The 23,341-nt window shown below is 42.8% G+C and overlaps 1 protein-coding gene across 1 annotated transcript in view; it reads left to right on the forward strand.

Annotated features, from left to right (window-relative positions):
- kcnn3 (potassium intermediate/small conductance calcium-activated channel, subfamily N, member 3) overlaps positions 1 to 23,341 on the forward strand; it is a 39,346-nt gene that overhangs the window by 8,818 nt on the left and 7,187 nt on the right. The window contains 5 exon segments of the mRNA XM_056445224.1: positions 180 to 275; positions 10,709 to 11,005; positions 11,987 to 12,108; positions 13,575 to 13,716; positions 18,141 to 18,251. Of these exon segments, the coding sequence (XP_056301199.1) occupies positions 180 to 275; positions 10,709 to 11,005; positions 11,987 to 12,108; positions 13,575 to 13,716; positions 18,141 to 18,251 (768 nt within the window).

Consider the following 23,341-nt stretch of genomic DNA (forward strand, 5'->3'; position numbering starts at 1 on the left):
GGCACATTGACATCTGGGTCTCGCTCCACGTTGAACCGGACTCGGAACAGAATATGTGTGGGATTTCTCCTAAAAAAATGTTTTCCTTGTGTGCTATAATTACACAATTGACCTTACATTTGCATTACTTCTGTGCTTGCATGGTCCTAAGAATCTGTTTGTCAATCTTCTCTCTACAGAGCTCGATGTATTCTCTGGCCCTGAAGTGTCTGATCAGCCTGTCCACAGTCATTCTGCTGGGCCTCATCATCGCCTACCATGCTCGGGAAGTTCAGGTAAAACATCACATTCATCCACAGGAGGACGAATCGTACACACACAAACTAACTCACAGGCTGGCTTTGCTGGGACTTTGACCATCGATTCCACACTCATGTCTGTTTGACTAAAAGCAGGGTGGACAGCTATTCTGACTAATTAACACATTTGATATCTTACTTGTTTCAATGTTTTATTTTTACTTTCACTACGCACTGCAACTGCACTCACGAAGTGCGTACTGTTTCATGCAGTATGCATATAATAAGACATATCTCATAACATTGCATCTTGAACTTTAATGCTCATTTAGCTGGAGGCTCAAAGTAGGTCAGGGGGCCACTCTCAAAACGTCACGGTTTTGGTAGGTTTAGGTAGAGTAACTACTTGGATAGTGAAACAACATAGTTTGGGTTGAATACATTATTCCTAGAAGTTATCTCACAGGGTGTGTCTGGTTGTAAAGTGGATGTGTCGTGTAGCCTGCTGATAGACCGGAGATGGACGGCAAGCTGTCGTCAGGGTTCATCTGTCTGCTCTCTCAGTTGATGTGATGCATCTTCCACTACGCAGAGAATTGTGGGTCAGAAAGGCCAGAAAATCATGTTGGCTTGCATACTGCAACATGCGATATGACATCCTGGTATTTTTGGGATAGTGCGTTTGACAAACTATTAACTTTGTCTGGCACAGTAAACTGTGTGGTGGTATTGATATTGGAAAACACCATATGTTACCTTTGGAGAGAGCCAGGTGGAATCAATCAATCTTCTCATCTAACTCTTGGCAAGAAAGCATGTTTCCCAAAATAGTGGCAGCTTCTTTAACACTTTCACCTTTTTTGAGTGTTTTTCTTCAAACGTGTAAGCAGAGGCACATCGGAGCTCTGTCCATGGTGTACAGTATGTTGCCCTCCCTCCTCCCGAGATAGACAAAGGGACCCAGGTGTGTGTTGGCTCCTGCCAATTAATGAATTGAATGAGGGTCTTGGTGGGATTGACAAAACAGTCTACATGGCTGAGCATCGAGTAGATACGCCACGAATGTTAGATACACACTCAGCCAATGACAACCCGCAGTTTCAGCAGATGACTCAGAAACACACAAACACACAAACACACGTTGCAGCTACCTCTTGTACGGCTGAAACAATCAATCTGAAATGCGTTCATGCTTCTTGATATCTGTTTGTCATTCCACAAAGATAATGGTACCCTGGTCATTTAGCCAGGGGTTTCATCTGAAGCCGTTTGCAATCAATGCACATTGACTATTTATGGGAGCCTTGTGGGAGTCAGGCCCAATGAGTGCCCCCACACCAGCCATTACTCCCACCAGCTAAACCACTGAGCAACACTCATCCATCTCACCACATATTAGTTTAATGCTGAGCCTTTTTTAAATTTATTATTACATCACAGATTGGATGTTGCTGGAAATGTCTATTACAGTTGGAGTTGTGATGGAGGAGCATTCTGCTCGGAGGTTTCGGCTGTGCGTCTTTGGATCAATAACGAGTCGGTCGTTGCTTATTCACTGACATAAACAGGGGATGATAGACCGGCAATCAGTCTGTAATGGGCAGCCGCTGTGTAATAGGATTCAAGATTACGAGTGTTTGTGTATATTGTTATACATAAATTGATAAAAGAGCCCTGGTTTCTGCCCACAAGTTTGATGTCACATCCACATACTGAGGCCGTCGCCCTCCCACGCACAGGGTGGCCGCCGCACTGACGGCGTCAGGGTAAGAGTCAATGTACACTGCAGACGGAGAGAAGAGATATTCAGTTCTGAACATTCGAGGTGAGGAGTTTGGGGAGGCAGGCTTTGGCGGTGTTTGTGTATGTGTGTGTGTGGGGAGGGGGGGGGGGGGATTGTAGCAAGGTGGAGGATTTGACGTTGGGATTTAACCCAATTTAACTTTTGATTTTAAAGTGAGGACGATAATAATAAAAAAATATTTTTACCCGACAGCAGCTCACAGCTAGGACCATCCTGGTTTATTGCTGCTTGAATATTAGTTTGTGTTGTTTCTATCGGTTATGATGACATTAGGAACCTAGGAACACACTGACATTCAGGTTTCAACCACTTCATGTAAAACCATACTTGAAGTGCTGGTAATTAAATTCCCCAATGCACAATGGGAAAACTGTGTACACAACTCAGATATGTTTGTACGTTGAAAAGGGAGGTTTAATAATGATCTGAAAATCTTTTAATTTAATTTAATATGATATTATGATTACTGAACTCGATGATAGTAAACTGGGATCATCCTTTAAAATGTTGCTGAATCTCCTGAAATGTGCATTTGGCATTTTATTTGTCAACAACAAGGTTGATATTGTAAATGTGTTGGCAAACAGTTGCTTATTTACACATACAGCTGTTATGGAGCAATGTTCATCCATTTGGAGTCTGCTATGTAACGTTCTGCTTTTGCATAAACACGGGACCATCGAGCGAGCGCACTAGCGCCCCCTTTGACCCCGCCTCCCGGCCCCCAGTCCAGCGCGGTTCCCGAACGGAGGAACATAAAAATAACTCTGGGTTCAGCTGTCAGTACATTTTATAACCTGAACACCGAATGCTTTAAATATGAAACCTTTATGGGGCACTTATTGAAATACTTTGGAATTCAAAATGTCAACACTACAGTGCTATTGGAGGACATGAAAATACTGTTTTACTGTTGTGAGATAAAAATAAATCAAAAATATATTGTTTTTAGGTAGAAAATCAACATCAACGAAGTTACCATATTTGGTTCCTCCCCCGATAAAGGGTTAAAGATGGTCCTCTGAGATACAGACGTCTCTTTCCCAATGCAAGTCTATAAGATAAACTATTTTTGGGCGCCGCTGCATCACGTGACGGAGCTGGACATCGTAACGCCACGATGTCATGTTTGCTTCAAAGTCCTGCACTCTTTCTGGGGGCTTGAACACAACCTATGTTTCCATATAGCTTGCGACAAAAAGCAGAGCACGAGTCATTCGGTCCTCTGCGTTGGAAGCCGTAGTTGATGGTGTGCAGCGTCCTCGTGTGCGTGCTTACCTTCATGTAGGCTCCGCCTACCAGACTAATGGTTCATAAAAATGCATGTACAGTACATTTGATAATGCAGTCCCGGCCTGCTGGCCCCGAGCCTGTTAGCTTAGACTACAAACATGAGCAGCATGAGAAGAGACAGTTTATCTCTGCTTTTTACTGTTGGATGCTTCAATTACAAACACACACACACACACACACACACACACACACCAGGAGAGGTAATGATGTGCGAAATGAAAGGCAATGTTCAATAAAGATCTCACTCTCAGATTTTGACACACTCGGCTGGAGCATTTTGCCCAGCATGTAACAGGATATATTACATGCACGCGCACACACACATATACACAAGCGCGTGCACACACACACACACACACACGCACACATGCACGTATAGGCTACATTTGCACAGAAGACGCTGGAGATCAGATTGATGTTATCGGGTGTAGCTGGCATTTATACCCCCTTCTTCTCTCTCCATTTCTCTTTCCCTTCTCGTGTCTTTTATCTCGCAGTCATTTCTGTTGACCAGCATCAGCGTGCTTCTCTTTTCGCTCTGCCTTTCTGCTTTCTTTGTTCTCTGCTACTTCTTCGTCATTATCCGATTCGATCCGTCTCCTTTCTCCTCTACCGGGCCCCAATTCAATTCAATTGTGTTGTTGTGTTTCACATCCGTTCATCCCAACTCCTCTCCTGCCTCGTTACCCCGCATTCAGCTTCTCACCTGTACCCTTTCCCTCCTGTATTTTTAAACACTCACTCGCTTTTCTCTTCACCTAAAAACCCTTAGGCCTACTGTCTGTTTCTAGTTTGAGTTTTTGCCTTTAATGTTTCACTCTCTTCCATCTCTCTCACATCTCTCTTCTCTGCTTTAATCTTCTGGATGTTTCTCTCCTCTTCCTCCTCCCTCTTCATCTTCACTGTCTCTTCTAATCTGTCAGGGGACAACTCCAACCAAATCTGCTCAAACAATCTAGACTGTAGTGAATTAATTGTTCATCATCACAGATTACACCCGTATTCACTGCCATCAAAGAACGTAGTTCATTGCTAACAGTAATTATCTTGTTATTGAAGAGAGAACATTGATCTCAGTATGAACTGAATGCCGTGATCAACATAAATACAAAGTGTGTCCAATTTAAATGTTTTTGTTGGAGTGAAAAATGACATGCCAGACATTAGAAGGTTTTAATTTGGAGTGAGAACATTGCAGTTTTATGACGTACTTGGTCAAAGTCCAAAATGTAAACAAACGAAAACATGAAATGCAATAAATCTTCAGTTGTAACTTTTGTTAGTTTACTGCATGTTTAGATTCAGTGGAGAACAAATTAGTATATTACCAAATCCTCCACATTCTTTAAGTCAAATATTTTCTCTTGAAATGCCCACATTTTAAATGTTCAGTTATCAGTCATGTTTCACTGCGATGGCTTCTGATTCTCACCAAATGTGATAAAGCATGTCAAGTTCTCCGTGTTGTTCATACTAGTTTGAGCAAACTCATCTCAAGAATCCTCCTTAAATTTGAAGCTGTAACAGAAATACATTATCCCTGAAATACCACCTCATCATCATAAATTACTAATTTATCAGTTTAAAAGAATTTAAAATAAATGTGTGGATATATTAACATGTATTTACAATCACATTCAATACAATTATGCCACATTAATTATAGATGTGTTAGTGTTTCATAATAGGAATTGTATTCATTGATGCAACAAATATATTCTTCCACTTATTTAATAAATCTACATTTTGATTATCAGGCTATTGGTATTCCATACGTTCATTTAACAGGGATCAAAATAATCCAATTCCAATATTACAGCCAGACATGCACGTTGGTGAAATACTAAACTAGAAAGCTGAAAGCAAAAAATGTAATAAGCTTTCTCTTCCTTTACCTCAAAAATGTACAATTCTCAAGTGCTCGTTCAGGTGGTTATTGGTGTGTCGGCTGGTATTTCTAGCTCTGTGCAATCTGTAGAAAAGCCGAAGATTGGACTGCAAGTGGTCATCAGACCGGCTCGCTGGAGAAGTTCTGACATTTCATTTGAAAGCAGTCTCAAATTAATCATTTCAGTTCTTAACAGAACAGTTGGTTCAGATCTGTGTTGCGTTAAGCAGCGTAAGATTTTTTCTTTTGAGCGGTTATATTAAGGTCTTTTCATGTTGTCTTTAAACAACACACATCAACAAATGTTAGCAAGTGTCTGGGAGTTCATGTGAAACAGTATAAAGCGCTGTGCAGCTCCAGAAGGAGCTCCATGAAGTCTGCTGTGGGGTGACCTCCCCGACCTGCTCCTCACCAGCTGGAGGCTCAAGGCTACATTAGCCGCTGTTAGCATAACGCATCCAAATCCCTCAACTGTTGGCTTTCACGTTGCATTGTGGGTAGTAATGTGGGTGCCTGATTTCAATTGAAGCATGAACAAAATTATTATCCCTGATTTTGATGTTAAACCAGTGATTTACTCGTTTAGATATATCATAAATCCCTCCTTACATATTCACATGGGTTTTGAGACGGATAAACTTAAACCAGACAAGATACGTTATCTACATTCATTATTGTGATATTTTTCTCAGGTCATATTTATTCATTGTATACGATGAATATGCATTCCCCCTTTTGTCTGGATGAGGTTTTAATAACCATTTTATAGAAAATGTCATGTAACATCCATTGTCATTACAGTTATGATTGTAGTAACTTTAACAGTGTTACCATGGTAATAAAGCCATTTTAAGGAGGCTTACTGAACACTGGTCTGCTCATTGAAATGTGCACTGAATATGATTGAAATAGATAAGAAGTGATAAAAGCTTGACCAGCATAGCGCCTTAACTCTGCAGTACATGTAACTTTGTAATCTTGTTTTCACCCCCCCCCCCCTTGATAATGTGTTCATGTTATTTGTACTTTTTGTTTGCGTCTCTGAAAGATGGCTTCCCTGATTCTTTGTTACCGTGTTCAGACAACAGATGAGAGATGGAGACAATTATTGTGCAGATATTATTCGAGTTTTTGCAGATTGTTATTCACCCCCATGAACTCAGGAGGCATTTTGAGAGCGCCGTGATTGAATGTCCAATCTGTGCAACCACACACCATTAGTTTGATAACATTGTCCCACAGTGAATCAGATGGACTCAGGAATAATGGAGTCTGATGATTACAACATCACTGGTCCATGAAGAACCAAGAGAGACATTCTGAAGACAGCTGTAATGATGAACCACCATTCAAGTGGCCCTGTGGCCAGTCAGAGAGATGCATTATAAATTGGGACTTTGCCAAGATAAATGTTTACTCAAACAAACTATCTGCAGATTGCTTTCATGTGTTTTGTGTAGCATACACGGACGTGTTCTGGTCCAGTGTGTGACTCATTAATCTGCTGTCATCAGTGGCCTTCTCTTTATTTCTTCACACACACACACACACACACACAGCTCGTAAACATGCAAGAAATTCAGACTTGAAAGGCAAACATTGAATTGTTGTTGAAACTAATCAAATATAAAATGTCAGAGTGATGCGAGAACGAGATATTTCTCCAGTCCATTAGTGCACTTTAAGCATTGGTGAACTTTGTTATTCAGTTACTATAAGAGGATTTTAGATTTCATTCATCAAGAAAACACCAGCATGGCACTCACAGACACTCAAGGCAGGCAGATGGTGTTCGGAAAATAAAGCAGTACAGTTTTCTAAAAATAATTGTTTCTTTTAAAGAGAAGCAGCCCCAAGATGTTGAATACCTGGAAGGAGATTTCATGATGTCATGTTCTGCAGACTCTGCACAATGAACATCCGCCCTGGGAACTGTAATGGAATAGAACATGAGAGTGAGGTTTAAACCACAGCATCCTCCTCAGACTGTAGACCAGAAACATGATCAGAAGCCATGTGTGTCTTACTAGCCGCTGGTCTTTTACCTTAACAGTGTGTTTTTTGTGTTTGCCCTGAATGAAGGAGGTTCCTGGTCTCAAGACGCCACTGGTGGAATCCTTTCTTTACTCTCTTCCTGTTACTATTTTTAGACTTTCTAGTTGCAAACTAGGCACCATCTCATTGGCATGCACACACCAAAACAGTGAGCCTTCCCTTATCGCTCACACTTTCCACACGTCCTTTTCACTTCCATGACACCCTCTCTCCATCCTTTACTCTGTTGTCTTTGGAGAAACAGTCTCGAGGGTGTTTCCTCAGCGCTGTAATTGCAGTCTAGGAAAGCGTGTTACCCTCTCTGCATATTTGTGTATATCTGTGTGTGTGTATGTGAGTGTGTGTTTCAATGATGGAGGACCCTAACATTCCCAAAGAGGTGTGACTGTGTGTCCGTGTTCCCTCTGCCACAGTGTTCTTCAGTGATTAGAGCGTCTCCATCCCAGACTGATGTTAGGTGGGGTTTTTTCCCATGAGAAATGCTGATTTGAGGCTGATTGGCCTGCTTTTTTTTTGAGTGCTCAACAGGACCGTCTGGATGTGTGTATGTATATGGTGTGTGTGTGTGTGTGTGTGTGTGTGTGTGTGTGTGTGTGACATTGTGTGCCTCTGTTTGTCTCGCTCGCTCGGTGGGCAGAGACTGTCCAGCACTGCGTCTGGTTCCGTTATGAGAGGCTTCTGCAATCAGGGACTTAACACGGTTACTAAGGTGCGATGGCCGCGGGCTCTGGAAGGGGTCGCGGCCGGAGTGGATGGATGGAAGGTCGTTTGGGAACGATAGTGTGTGTACATCGGCAATCCCCACCTACTTTTCCTCTTCTCATCCCCTCCAGCTTCATTCCCTCCCTCTGTCCTCAACATGTAGGGCCAGTGGCACTCACTCACTCCCATTGACAGATGACTTTTCTAATGGAATTTAATTATTCATCCCTTCCTCGTGGCCAGGAAAAGACCAACAGCAGGAGCGTGACGGAGGACAGGGCAGGAGGGGGCTGAGGGAGGAGGAAGGGAGAGCCGTTAATTTCCTTCAGTGGCAAGAAACTGGATCACCTCTGTTTTGATTTGGAGACATGTCATTCAGATAGAGAGGAGAATGGGGTGAGAGGGAGGAAGACAGAGAAAGAGAGACGGGGCAGGATGAAAAATGACTTGCACACAAAAAGCAATGTTCTGAAGTGTGAATGAATACATGTTTGCAAACACATGTTTGGTCTCCTACTCCCTGGCTCAAACAAGCACACACAAACTTACAGACGTGTGTCACTTAGGAGGCCACTGCCTTGACTTGCATTCATTTCCTGGAGAGTTACCATAACTACGCACATGCATAACCCTTCAGTTCATGGGAGCCAGCATTTCGTCCCCAAATAGGACGCGAGTCCCTGCCATCGAACTCTGCGACTCGTTTATGTCCCCAAAATGTGACTGCACACACACACACACACACACACATATACTAACACTTGCAAGTGTTAGACAACCTGTCTGGGCTTTCCTCTCTGTACCTCTTCCCTCACTGTCACAGACCTCTCCCATATCTCCTTTTTCTTTCGTCTTGCCTCGTCTCTCTCACTGCACTTCTCTTTTTTTTGACTCTCTCTAGCTCCTCTCTCTCTCTCTTTCGCCCTCTCTCTCTCTATCTCTCTCTCTCACTGGGGATCCTAATTAAGCTTGGCTGCTCTTTGATGTCGTCGCCTTGGCAACAGTCACCATGACGAGGCTGGGTCTGCACACTCTTTTGCAAACTCACTCAGGCATTCATAAATACACACAAGTACAGTATGCAGACTCACACATGCGCGCTCACTGGAATCGTGAAAGAACACAGACAGCGTTTGACCCTCGGTTCAAACGACGGCTTGCACAATGACTCAGGCGTGTGCGTAGGCTACATATGTGTGCGCACACATGTTTATTACGTGTTACAACAGCATAACAAGGGAAACACGTGCTTCCTGCTGAGCTATACATATTATGGATGTAACGTGCAATGTGTGTATCGGAAGACGGTTGAGTGGCAAAGCGTCAGTCCTTCCCTCTGACTCGTCGGCACAGAGCAGCTGGCTGTCATGTCCTGACGTTTGACCTGTGATCGCAGGGTTTTGTTTTTCCAAAATAAATGTTTGTGTGGGCTAAAAGCCCTCGAGATGAATCATGTGGTAAAGAGCAATTGTTAGCACCGGCTGCTTCTCGAGGCAGCAGCATCTGGTAAACCCTGTTGATTTACAGCAGGGGGGTTCCTCATCTCTCTCACTGCGCCCGGCCTTTCTCTTTTGGATGCCGTGCTACTCCCTCTCTCTCTCTCTCTCTCTCTCTCTCTCTCTCTCTCCTCTCTCTCTCTTTCATAATGTCACTGCTCAATTTAAATCCAATTCCTTTTCCAATGTAAACCAAACAGTCAAGAATCAAGAATATTATACAATCCAGTTCATCATGTTCATCATGTCTTGTATCCAGATCTATTTCCACTCCCTCCTCCCATCAGCGCCGTGAGGAGGATCTCCCCTATAATGAGTCCCTTCTCTTATCACTTCCCTATAACAACAGTGTTGGCATCAATACCAAGAGCCACCACAGCAATTACAAATACAACACATCAACAGACGAGGACGGAAAACTGCAATTAAAATAACTGTAACACCCTGTTCTGTTTCTCCTGTGTTCCGTGTCTCCTATGTCTCCTCTGTCTTAATTGTTTAATTCCCGGCACCTGCCCTCAGCCACTCTTGTCTCGTTAGTGTCTGATGTCGTACACCTGTGTTTCCCCCCCCTATATATTGTGTCAGTCTTTCCCTTGTCTGCTGTCGGATTGTCATCTATGGTTCCGTGTCCTTTTCCCGTCGTCCTGGCCGTGTTCCTGATCCTGCCTGCTTCGACCCTGCCTGCCCTGACCGACGATCCTCTGCATGCCCCTTTTGGACTTTGTTTATTTTGCAACTGTTTTGCCACATTAAAGAGTGCTTTTTGTTATTCAAGTTTCGATCCTGCTTGCTTCTCTGCACATGAGCTCCTGCACCTCGCTACCCGTGACGTCGGCGTGACAATAACGATGTTAAGCACATGCTCATGACACTGGAAGAAAAATAGTGGCCTTGTTTTGCTTTTTTGTTTTTATATTGTGATTGTTACCATTAGGAGCGCTTCAGATGACTTTGGTTTTCATTCCAGTGTGAGTTGTAGGTGACATGAAAATGAGCCAAATCACTGTGTAGAGACTGAATAGATTACTGATTAGATGGAGGGTGTTTTACATCTCACGAAAGAGACATTCACCGTTAATTGCTGCTGGTTCCTGAAATCAAAAGAGCAGTCAGCTGTGCTGATGAGTGGACTGAGCCGGCAGAGGATCATGATAAGTTTGCACAGTGGTGCATTAAGTGTAACTCCTTCCCTTTCCTAACTCTCCTCATGTCCTTCCTATCCTCGCAGCTGTTTAGCATCGATAACGGAGCTGACGACTGGCGCATCGCCATGACGATGGAGCGGGTGCTGCTGATCAGTCTGGAGCTGCTGGTGTCTGCGGTGCATCCAGTGCCAGGGGACTTTAAGTTCCATTGGCGGGCGCGGCTCGCCTTCTCGTACGCGACGTCGCATGCCGAGGCCGACCTGGACATGGTGCTGAGCGTGCCCATGTTCTTGCGCCTCTACCTCATCGCCAGAGTGATGCTCCTGCACAGCAAACTCTTCACAGACGCCTCCTCCAGGAGCATAGGGGCCCTAAATAAGGTCAGACGGGTTTTGTACTTGCAGGTGTGCGCACGTCCACGGTGCATTTCAAAAGTGTGGTTGTCAAAGCGTTTGCGAGATAGAGAGCGAGGGGGGTTGTAAAGGTATGAAGGTCAAGAGCGCTCTCCGCAGAATATAATCTGTGTCCACCTTGTCCCTTTCATTCTTGGCCTCTATCTCTCTAACTCTCAAGTCTGTCCTTCTAGTCACCCTGTTTCCTTTCTTCAACCAGTTCAAATGCCCTTCCCCTCCATTGTTGTCGCTGGAGATGGAGACTTAGATTTAAGCTGTGGAGGATCTTTCTTAATACAGTGTGAGATGGGACCATGAAGTGAGAACAAGATATTGCGTACGGTTGAAATGGAGCATGAACACTCGTGGAATGAGATTGCAATATGGCTGCAATCCATGCAATAAATGACAGTTGCCGCATTTGCGATGACTTTGAATGATTAACCTATTATTGTAAAACCCTTGAAGAAGACATGTAGCGTGTGGTGGAAAGAGGAGAACAGCGGGAGAGATGGAGTAGATGTTAAATGGGTAATTTAGCGGGTTGTGAGTGTATCTGCGATGGCACGATTCTGACCCTCAGGTTCCACCGCTGTGGAGGAGGTGCAGCTCGAGCACGGCAACTCATATCAGCTGCTGAACCCTTGCAGGGCTCAGCCTCTCAGATCATCCATCTGCAGGAAGTTGATGACAAATGAATCACGGATAAAAACGACACTGAAATAGGCCAATTACTCAAAGACACTGAATAGCTTGACCCGAGTTGGAGGGCGAGCCCAGATCTTAACTCCAATTACAGTGGAGATTCTCAAAAGCTACTAATTAGTAAAACACAGAGTCATGGTGGGACACGGTGAACAGGACGAGGATTCAGAGGCAAGCAAAACGAACCCATGAACGAAATGTGTCTCACATTGTCATTTATCAGCCCGGCTATACTGAGTGTGGGTCCTTGTGTGTGTCTTGCAGGTGCATTTTAACACACGGTTTGTAATGAAAACCCTCATGACCATCTGCCCCGGGACAGTGCTGCTGGTCTTCAGCATCTCTCTGTGGATCATCGCTGCCTGGACCGTACGGGTGTGCGAGAGGTCAGTTGTGAAACCGGTTCCTTTGGATGTTCTGTGTTTATTCATTGTGTATGTGTGTGTGTGTGTAGGTGTGTGTGTAGGTGTGTGTGTGTGTGTGTGTGTGAATGAGAATGAGAATGAGACATTGGGACAGACAGACTGACTGACTGACTGACTGTGATTGAATGAGGAATTCAACTGAGCAATTGCATTCAATTGGCAGGAAATATAATCTGGGACATGTGCAACATGCTCCATCTTTAGACTTGTGTTTATGAGGCCTTCTCGCCAGTTTTGCCACTAACTTGATCCAGCTGGAGGAGTTGTCACTTTGTTTGTCTCCTAAATCCACAATATACTTGTGTCCTGAAAGACAACTCTTTATTTAAGCATCTGTGTTAGACATTTATAAACAATAGGTAACACCACGGTTTTTAGCACACATATATAAAAACATTTCTATTTGATAATTTAACTATAACTATTAATAACTGGTGTATAAATACATAAAATACTTCATGAATACATTTCATAAATAAATATAATTCACAAATACATCATATTTCATCATTCAAACTGCTGTGTTCATATAATTAATCATTCATTCATCATTTTGTTACATTTATATGTTAAAAATTACATCACAGGTGGAATAATAGTTGTTGACGTACATTCATGAATACTGAAAAACATACACAACTATATGATGATGTGTTGTTGACATTTTCTTAATTGTTTATTCACTGGTTATTATTGCTAAACGAGTATTTTTGAAAGTTATATTTTTCATTATTTTATTCTAGAAGGCAGATGCTCAAATATGAAATAACTACTGACTACATTGTCTCACTGTTTTAAGGAACACTGTTTCCAACTGAAAATCAAATTGTGCGCTTACATAATCTGATTTGATGAATGATGTAATAGTATTGATATAACATCAAGTAGCAAAAGGTCACCGTCCCTTTTACGTATGCAAACACTTTGGGAGATAATCAAGGAAACATGGAAAAATGTCGGCCGGTTAATGCGCTTGATTAGATGCATCATGGCCCAGCTGCTGGGAAGCCTTTGTTTGGTACACATCCAAGTTTAATTGGCATTTCCTCTCCTCTCCAAACCAAATTAAAGAAGAACAAATCATATAAGACTGAATTTAACTGCTTCAAACATGAAGCAAATTTGCGAGTGCCTCTTAGGCTAGAAATTAGAGCGCTCGGAGCAAATCCAAGGCTGGAATTTTTTTTTCGTGAAAGCCCCACATTCGGTTGCTATGGCAACAGTCTTGTGCACGGGGTGCAGGAATGACGGCGGCAAGAGCTGCTGTTTATGTGTTTGTTCTGTTTCAGGAAAAATAAAAGGTCACCCCGTTTGAGGTTTGACGCCCACATTTGCGGACAGGACCAGTGATGTTGTTGTATTGTTGTTGTTTATATTGTACTATTGACTGATTTCATCCTCGGGATACGGACGGTGTTCCCTTTTAGGTATCACGATACCCAGGATGTGACCAGTAACTTCCTGGGAGCCATGTGGCTTATCTCCATCACTTTCTTGTCCATCGGCTACGGAGACATGGTTCCTCACACCTACTGTGGCAAAGGAGTCTGTCTGCTCACCGGGATCATGGTGAGTACATTTCCTCTCTCTCTTCCTGTCTCTTTCGCTTTCCGTCCCCTGGGCGCTGTCTTTGCCTCGATCAAAGGTCAACAGATTATAGCATGCTGTCATTTGCGAGAGAAATTCTGACATTTGGGTAATTTAGGAAATCCTCCTTGAATTAGCCTGCATCTCTGCTTCTGTGTGTTTTGGGTGTGTAGGCGTGCAAACACGAGCATGTTAGGGGGTTGAGTGTCTGTGTGTGTGTGTGTGTGTGTGTGTGTGTGTGTATGTGTGTGCATGTGATTCCCCTGTCTGTCCTCATTGCATAATGAAGGTCCCACCTTATATTGTGCCATGTCCTCCCACTCTCCCTCGCTCTTGTTTTTCTCTTTGTACCACTATAGCGCTCTCTAGTTCCATCTCTTTCTTTCTATTTATCCCTCTCTCTTTCCCTCTCTGTCCATCTCTCTTTCCCTGAGGCCATGTGTTTATCTACCCTCCATCTGTTGGTATCAGTGTATAAGCTGCTGACTGCTCCTCTATTTGCATGACTTCATAGGTGTTCTTCCCTCCTTTCTGTTTTTCTGGTCTTTGTTCTTTCTTTCCCAAGTTTTTTGGGAAATGATCTATTGGTCAACTCTTTTATTATCGTTGGCATAATGTTGATATGCCTTTGTCATCACTTTGACATATTCTGCTCAGAATAATTAATGAAAAAAAGTGTCTTTTAAAAGGCACTACAATTCTAATTTCGTTTTTAATGTCAAGTAAATTTAAATGTTAATGTAAATGTGCGAATAAGATTGACTTTTGCATATTCTTTAGAAGGTCAGGAAAGAAAAGATAGGGATTAATATATGATAATAACATGTGCCCTGGAGATATTTCTCTCATAGGACACGTGCAGCACATGTTGTATGTTGCCAAAGGGCAGAGTACAGTGAGTAATAGAATATGAAAATCACTTCTCGGTGGGAGCTCACCTGAGTTGGGGAAGATATATTTGTTTAACCTAATTGTGGAGCAATTTTACTTTTCTGAATAACAGACTAATGCATTGCATGAAGCACTCCATTATCAACGTGTCTCTCAAAATGGCAATAAAGATGAAGAAGTCTGCGTGAGACTTTTTAAATGTCATCTTTTATTCCTGAGATAATGCAATAGTTGGGCTTTTTTTCATGTTGTGTTTTTTAAAAGGTTGGGAATCATTGTAGCTGGGCTTGTTAAGATGAAGGACGCATAAAGGCAATGTGCTCACACAGAAGAACACCACTTAACAGCACCACTAAACAGTTCTCAGGTCAAGTCACATGGTAAGATGTGAGAATGCATCAGTGATTATAAAAACAAGTCGTGAATTGTTTTTGCTCCATTGGAAAAACAAGTAGCTGCTGAAACTGAATTTTATTTCCAATACATCACATGCTCAGTCCTGTTGGTGGAAGCGTGCATGAGGTCAAGAAGCAACACGGTTGAAGCCCGTGTAGAACGGCCTTCATGCAGTTTAACGAGAACAATCCAGAGATCCATCAACATAAAGACTGTCAATATTTTACACAAGTTACTTCACTTAATGTGATTATGAGTGTCATTTTAGAAATTATTTCACTTTTAGTCATTGTCTGGATCATAGTCACCTCGATAATGTGGGTGGTTACATTCCTCACTGTCTGCCCAGCCTCCCTGTTGTTGCCATCTCACTTTCTTTACTGTATAATCCATTAAATGTGTGAATAAACACATTAATGCACAGAGGCACCGCAGCAGACCCCCATGTCCTGGATGAATCATCTAACGGGTGTGATGGCTCTCACTGTCATGCAACAAGGACACAAACCAGGGGCTGAAGGCAAACCATCCCAAGCCCACCGTTACAGACTGCATCCTCCACACACACACACTTAGTGTGACTCACACTCTCCTGTCACACAAACACACTCTCACTGCTCTGCTCAAAAAAGGGGTGTATTACTGATGACCATCGGAGAGGGGATGAGGGTAGAGGGTGAGGGAGACCAGGGTCAGCAGGTCAGGAAGAAGCAGAGCGAGGAGAGAAGTGAACATCTCATTTTAAAAAGGGGTGAAAGGTATGTGGATATGACATTTGTATTCTTGCTTGAGAATTATTGACAATTAGTTTCTATGGAGGACATTCTCCATGTCGTTACTGTGACCAACACATGAGGTCAATGGGGTTGGAGTATACCGCTGCCCCGAGGGTACCTGGGGGTGGGCCAGGTGTGTGTGTGTGTGTGTGTGTGTGTGTTGTTGAGTGTGAGTGGATGGTGGTAGGTTGCCACATCATGTTGATGTTCTTGTATACAGCCAAAAGGTGTGTGTTGACTAAATTAAATGTGTGTATTGCATTCATACATATACCCCCCGTTTAGCATTTATAGACGGCATATACATTTTTGATAAATGGTTTCTAACACACTATAATGTAGTTAGAAGCAGATGAATGTTTCCATGTGTTTGCCGAAAGGTGGACACTGGTGTATGAACAGAAAATGAATGACAATATAGTAAAACAGTTATAATTCATCAATTTATATGCACAGTTATATATGTTATTAAATTGCCTTATATCTGCTTACATCACCATTATAGTGTTTTATAAGCCATTTATCAGCTGTTTCTATCCTGCTTATGAATTCCAGAGGGGGCCGGGGGTCAAAGTAAAGTGATTGCATGTGTGTGTTTGGGTTTGTTCGCAGCGTTTATGTAGTTCTGGAGAGGTCTTCAGGTTGAAGAGATTCAGAGTAGCTGCCATTTGAAATATATATGCTGAGCTTTTGTCTGCCTCTAAGTGCTCCTCTGCGCTCTCTAATCGAGCAAATTAAATGTCATATTTATTGTGTGAAATATCTTTTCCCCACTTTTCTCTGTGTGTTCCTGCTAACCATGAAGCTTGAATATGTTTTACCTGTAGTGTGTGTGGATGTTACAGCGGAGCACCGATGGGTGATCCCCCCCCTTTTCTGTTAGGGAAACCCGGGCGCATGAAACAAATCAAAGCAGCACCGCCATCATCAGCCGTGTCCCTCTGTGGAGATTGCACAGGGAGCGCTGCTGAAATCAAACAGATGCAGGCGTACACACAAACCAACTCTAGCACACGCACACGCACACATATAGCCTGCACTCACAAACCCCACTGTGAGACCGAGGAGGATCAACGCACATGCATAACCCAGTTGGACTTGTGTTCGCCTGCACTTGTACATCCTGGACTGAAGCGATTGGTCGAGGGCTCTTTTCCCTAAAGCACCGACATGTATGAACACTCAAAGAGGTTTCCACCGGCCCCGATCATATTTTATTCATAGTTTTTGAATAAACACAAATAGAGTGGATAGACGTGGGCACTAATGCCCATCTGCGCATTACATCTGACTGAATCTGCAGCCAAAGTTGTGTTTGGTAAACCGTTGTTATCATTCAGGAGGGTGCACGATGCAGTCTTGGCTCTTTCTTTCACGCTTGACAACGTTGCATGCTCCTTTGCTTTCGCTCTCTAACTCACTATTCTTTCTCTCTTTATATCTTAGTATTCTCTATCACGCTACATTTTAATGTGACACTTTTTATCTCGATGTCTGACTTATCAGGAGATAAGTGACCTCATTAACATTGCCGTCTTCTCCATCGTTCTCCTATTCTCTGCACACACCCGAGCCTCCCGAATTCAACTCTCTCTCTCTCCAACCGCCCTCCATGTTTCCTTCCTTCCCCGTTTCTATGGACTCATATCTCTTCACTCTCCTGATCTATTTTCCCTCTCAGTGCTTGCCCCTTCAGAGGAACACAGACCGCATTGGAAAGTGCCTAATCTGAAAGTTAATTAAGTCTGTCTTCCTCTCCGTGTTTCTGCTCTTCTCCTCTCAAGCATGTCTTTCTGGTTGAGAAACTGCTGTCACTCACCCAAAGGAGTGATCCATACAGTCTGTCCCATGTGCGTCCAGCTGGACTACAGAACCAGTCTGTGTTTCATGCTTTTACACTTCCTGCAGGCCTCGAGCCTCCGGTGACAGGACAAGACTGACACCGTGTCATTCAGATTGGCGGTATGCAATTAAATGAAATTAGGTGGTGTCAATCTGTGATGTGTGTTTCATCTATAAAGGGAATATTTTTCAACTCCCATATTGAGTCGACAGAGAGGGGATCTCACACCAGATGGATTGGAAGTGAAAATAGACTTGGCGCTCAACATGAGGAAATATGGATGTGAAGCAGAGCTATCCCTCTTAATCCTCTCCTCTCCAATTCACTTCTCCCTCTGTCATGCGGCTCCCTTCCTCATATTTGTCCTTACTGCCTTCAATCATCTGAGCTAATTCCCCGGCCAAAAGCCACCGATTTACCAATTCCTCCCCCTAACTGACTCAGTGCTCTGTTTCTCCTCCTCCCCCTCCCCCTCCTCCTCCCTTTCTCCACTCTCTCAGGGTGCAGGCTGTACGGCGCTGGTGGTTGCCGTGGTAGCCAGGAAGCTGGAGCTGACCAAGGCCGAAAAACACGTACACAACTTCATGATGGACACGCAGCTGACCAAGAGGGTGTGTAGGCTTGTGTGGTGTGAATCATTGTGTCTAGCCGAAAATATGAAGAGCTTTTTAGAGAAAGCAGACGTTCTCTCCACGCACCGACATTGGGACTCCAACAGAACTGTGTTTATATAATTAGTTTGTATTTATAATCTTCCTCTGGGTGAATTCATACAATATTTTCAGGTTCCTTCAGGGGTTGAAAGTAAGGTGTTTGAGAGCTCGGAGAAACAGCTTGCCTCTCACTCCGTCCTCACTACTACAGCACACATATCTTATGTTATTTGAGTGAGTGAAGGCAATAAAAGGTCATCTCTTTCTTGCTTCCTCTGTTCTGCTCCCTCACTTACCGTCCCTTTTTATCTTCCCATCGACATCTTTTTTCTCCCACATGGCCATCACTCCACCCGATCACCCCCCCTTTCCTCTGACATTTGTCTCTCTTACATTAAATCCCTTTTCTCTCTCTCTCTTTCTCTCTCCCTCTCTTTATTTCTGTCACCTTCTCTCCTCCCTCCTTTGCCCTCTCCTTTCCCTTGTCCTTGTCTCCTCGATGCCTCTTCCCCTCCATCTCTCACTCCCTCCTTCCTGTGGTCCTTTTCAATTTTTCATACAGTTGAAAGTTCCAAGTTTTAAAAATAGCTCCCATATGAAATATGTAGGGTAACCGATGGGCCGCGGGGTATCTGGGGGCTGGACGCGGTCGGCTTATCAATGATTTCAGTGTAAATATCGACATTAAAGTTGAACAGACTGTCCGTCGGGCTCTCGTCTAGTCGCCCTGCCGGCTCCGGTCGGGTCAACCGGAGTGTTTTCACAAGACGTTTAACGCCTTGAACAATGTGTGACGTGTGCTTCGTGGTTTTTAATTTTTAATCAATGCTTTTTCAACTGCATTTTGTGTTTTGAGCTAATTAGCAAATGTTATTGAGATGGTGAGTGCAGTAAAAACATCAGAAAATATGAGCATCTCAAGCCTAACAGAGTCACTCACATGGCTGTGGACTTGTTTCTGAAGTTTTGGTCGTGTTTACGTCCACGCCGCTCATGGTTAATTGATGTATCCTTTCGCTGTTTAGCTTCCTAACTTTTCTAACTAGCAGCTCATGGTGTCACAGTGTTACAGTGAAACTGAGTCAGGTTGGTTGAAGTTCTCTTAGCGTGACTGTAAATATTTATAAAAGACCAGCCTAACACTAATACACCTCCTAAGAACAGATTATTTATCGCAAAATTCAGTTTTTTGTAACTTTTAGAAGTAATTGCAATGAGATGTATGACATAAATATAGCTCAAACTGATTTGGATCACTCACAAGATCAATAAGAAGATAACTATACATGTTTAAGGGAATCAAGTAAACCACTCTGTTAATAAAGCCATCAAGTAAGAGAAGCGGTTTTATTCAACACAATGCAACGTGCTCCGAGGTGACATTTCCGTCAAAGGGTTTTCGCTTCATGCGCTGGTAATTGTCTCCTGCCCTCTATTACTGAAAGAGCAATCATTGAAGCTGTTGTTTGCACATTGATTTACATGGTGGGGGCCATTCTCCACCATATCATCGTAACAAGAGAATGAAATTGCTCACGCTTTATGATGAATAATGCAACACTAGACTTTAGATCCTGCCATCATTGTATATGCACACACACACACACACACAGATAAACACAAAAGCACACACCCTGGTATCCCTTCAAATAGTGTTTCCTTCACTTTGAAGGATTACTAACTGTATTGATATCAAGCCAGTGGATGCTGTGGTCATAACGTCTGTGTTTGAGGTTGTTGTCTTTATTATTACATGGTTGTGGTCGTATAGAGTCCTAAAACCACAATAAAACATACTTCCTTAAACATCTCTGGACCGCAAGGATAATTTTTTGTTCAAATGAGTCTGGTGTTTTGGATCCTCTCTGACACAAACTTCAACATTTCACTTTTCATTGTTCACTTTCCTCCATGTGCGTGTTTCCTTCTGTCATCCTCAGGTCAGGTTTTTAGATGTAGCAAAAGTTGAAAACTTGAGATCATATGTGGTGCAGATTGGGTTCAGAGGACCGAATGAACTTATCAAAGAGAATGATAGGCTTTAAGAACACCATTCAACGTCCGATGCACAGGGTTATTTTCCTGCAGTGCTCAGCGAAGTGTCCCTCTCCCTTTGATCTGAACAGTTCTCCCTCAAGTCGACCATGTGCATGACGTGTTCCCTTAATGCAGAGAGTTGGAGATGTGTTCAAAAGGCTGACCCTCTGCTCGCAGCAGTGTGCTGCGGCTCCAGACTGAAGCATTGGTTCATTCAGAGCACCGCCAAAAGTCCATCTGGTCAGATCATCCTGCGGCACATTCACAGAGCACTCTCGACACTGAGAAAGCAGGCCACACTTACTGTGGGCGCTAAGTGAGAGGAGTCCAGTAGTTTCTCCTTCCTTTTGAAAGCACTCCAATCTCAATTAAATGCCATTCGTTGAAGCCATAAGCCAATTGACTGTGTTAACGTGGCTGTCTCTGAGGCCGGTGCTCTTATTTCTTTGCTCTGCAAAGTTGAACATTTTCCTCTCTCTATAAATTGGCTCACTATTTTGATTCCACTCTGGGCGATAGGTTAAAATCGGAGCACTTTTAGAAGTCCCGGTGGCATATTCAGAACTTCGCCCTCTCTGAATATTCAGAGCGCACTCTTGGCTCTGGCCGAGGAGGAGGCGCTGCAATGCCTTCCGATGTTTACACCATTAGCCCAATGGAGCCATCTAACCCCCGAAGAATTCTACTAAGCTTTCACTCTGCTCAGTAAAAATAACTTTTTTACGACTGCGTTTTAATTCACACGCCAGCCAAGCGGATCATTCTAGGCGTGGCTGTGTTGTGACAGCGACTGAAGTTAATTTGAAAGTCATCTCTGACATTCTTCTCTTTTTACCGTTTGAACTCCTCTTTTTAATGAAGCCCTTCCTACATCGGACCATTCAGGAGCCACACATAAACTTGTAGGGAAACCAATTATCATTTTAATGTCATGATTTAATTGATTAGTTTATCGTGTGCATTCATGGTCCTGTGTTACCGTGCCTGTGCATGTGCTTTGTCTTCCCTGTGTCATTATGTCCGTGAGGGCAAGGTCAGAGTAGATAAGCAGCATGTTGCCGTGGCACATGGATGAGGTGGGTATGGAGGACTCAAAATGACTTAAGTATAAATAAATAAATAAATGAATGCATGAATAAATACAAGAATAAATAAATAAATGCTTAAATAAATGTAGAAATAAATAAATAAATACAAGAATAAATGTATAAATACAGAAATAAATACAGAAATTAATAAATATAAGTTATAACTCAACAGGACATCATTAAATAAATGTATTTCTACATTTCTGTATTTCTTCATTTATTTATATCTCTATTTATGTGTCCACACGTATTTCTTCATTTATTTATGTGTGACATTTACGTGTCCGTATATTCAAATGAGCTGGGCGGTCCGAACCTCATTGTTGAACAGGATTGGTCAAGTCAGGGAGCAAGACAGAAGCAATCGATCCCTATCACTTGGATCTGTAGACGAACAAAGTTTATTATGCATTCTTGTCTGTACATTCTAAATACTACTGTTGAGTCACGGAATGTAATTTAAGGATGTTTTCAGCCGAGAAGTTAGTAGTTTAAGCATCAAATCTGTGGTCGGTTTATCGAGATTCAGCCTAATAAGGATATGCGACGGAGATTTGAGGTCCTGCTCGCGGGACCTTTGAGCTCCGGGCGCCGGGCGCTCAGCGCTGTGTGGCCGCCGAGAGAAGCCTGATCTCGGCAGGACTTTTTGAAATGCTCCGCTGGCTCCGACGTCTCCTGTAGCGGCTAAACATGAGATATAATTAGGTTTTGGAGGATCTAAAGAGCACAACGAGTTTATTATTTCCTAAAAGATAACGTTACGTCAATTTGACTGAGGGTTAAGATTCATAACTTCATATTGTAGCGACCCTGGGTCAGGAAGCTACGAGACGTTGTATAGTTATTACCGTGTATTCGTAGCCTACGCCAAACAACAGTGAACACCGCAACACATTCTACTCCACTGTAAAGTATTTTACAGTGAATAATTGGAGTAAATTCATGCGCAAGAACAGTTGATGTGGTGACGTCACAAGACCAGAAAGACCGTCCTGCGTCCTCGAGAGTCTGGATTCCCAAGACCAGATTCCAAAGACCAGACTCCAAAAGAACACGAGTCTGTACTCAGTGTTCTTGGAATTGATAAACGGCTGAAGTCAAAAAGCTGTCTAGGCTAAGTTCTGTTAACGGTGAGCTGAGCGAGTCAACTTCAGCGTCATGTGCCAGGCAGAAATAGTAGAGCATAACAGACCAGGTGCATCACACTCCTGTGACCAATCATGCTTTAGACAGAGGTTCGGACCGCCCAGCTCATTTGAATATACGGACACGTAAATGTCACACATAAATAAATGAAGAAATACGTGTGGACACATAAATAGAGAAATAAATAAATGAAGAAATACAGAAATGCAGAAATATATTTATTTAAAGATGTCTTGTTGATTTATAACTTATATTTATTCATTCCTGTATTTATTTATTTATTTATACATTTATTTAAGCATTTATTTATTTATTTATACATTTATTTAAGCATTTATTTATTTATTCTTGTATTTATTCATGCATTCATTTATTTATTTATTTATACTTAAGTCATTTTAAGTCCTCCATAGGTGGGAGGTTGTTGCCAAGGTAATTGGTCTGTTTGTTTATGTTTTCTGCTCCATTGTATCTCCACAGCACCTAACCAGGCTACTAATTGCATACATGGGTCATCAAGGCTCTCCTGGGCTGGACGGGTTAGGGGCTTCATGTTGGAAGACTGTCTCCATCACGATGGAAAATGGAGGAGAAACATTCTTTGAGCAACAAAGAAGGAGCCCAATTATTTTCTATGTTTGTGTCTGTAATGACAATTAAAAAATATTTATATTCCTACTGATTGATTTATAATCCACAATATGACATTGGCCACCGTGAGTTGTGTGAACCTCTTGTCTTCCCATATTTCTCATGTACCTGGCATAAGGTGTGCAG

Source organism: Pseudoliparis swirei, chromosome 22 (assembly GCF_029220125.1).
Source record: "Pseudoliparis swirei isolate HS2019 ecotype Mariana Trench chromosome 22, NWPU_hadal_v1, whole genome shotgun sequence".
Lineage (NCBI taxonomy): Eukaryota > Metazoa > Chordata > Actinopteri > Perciformes > Liparidae > Pseudoliparis > Pseudoliparis swirei.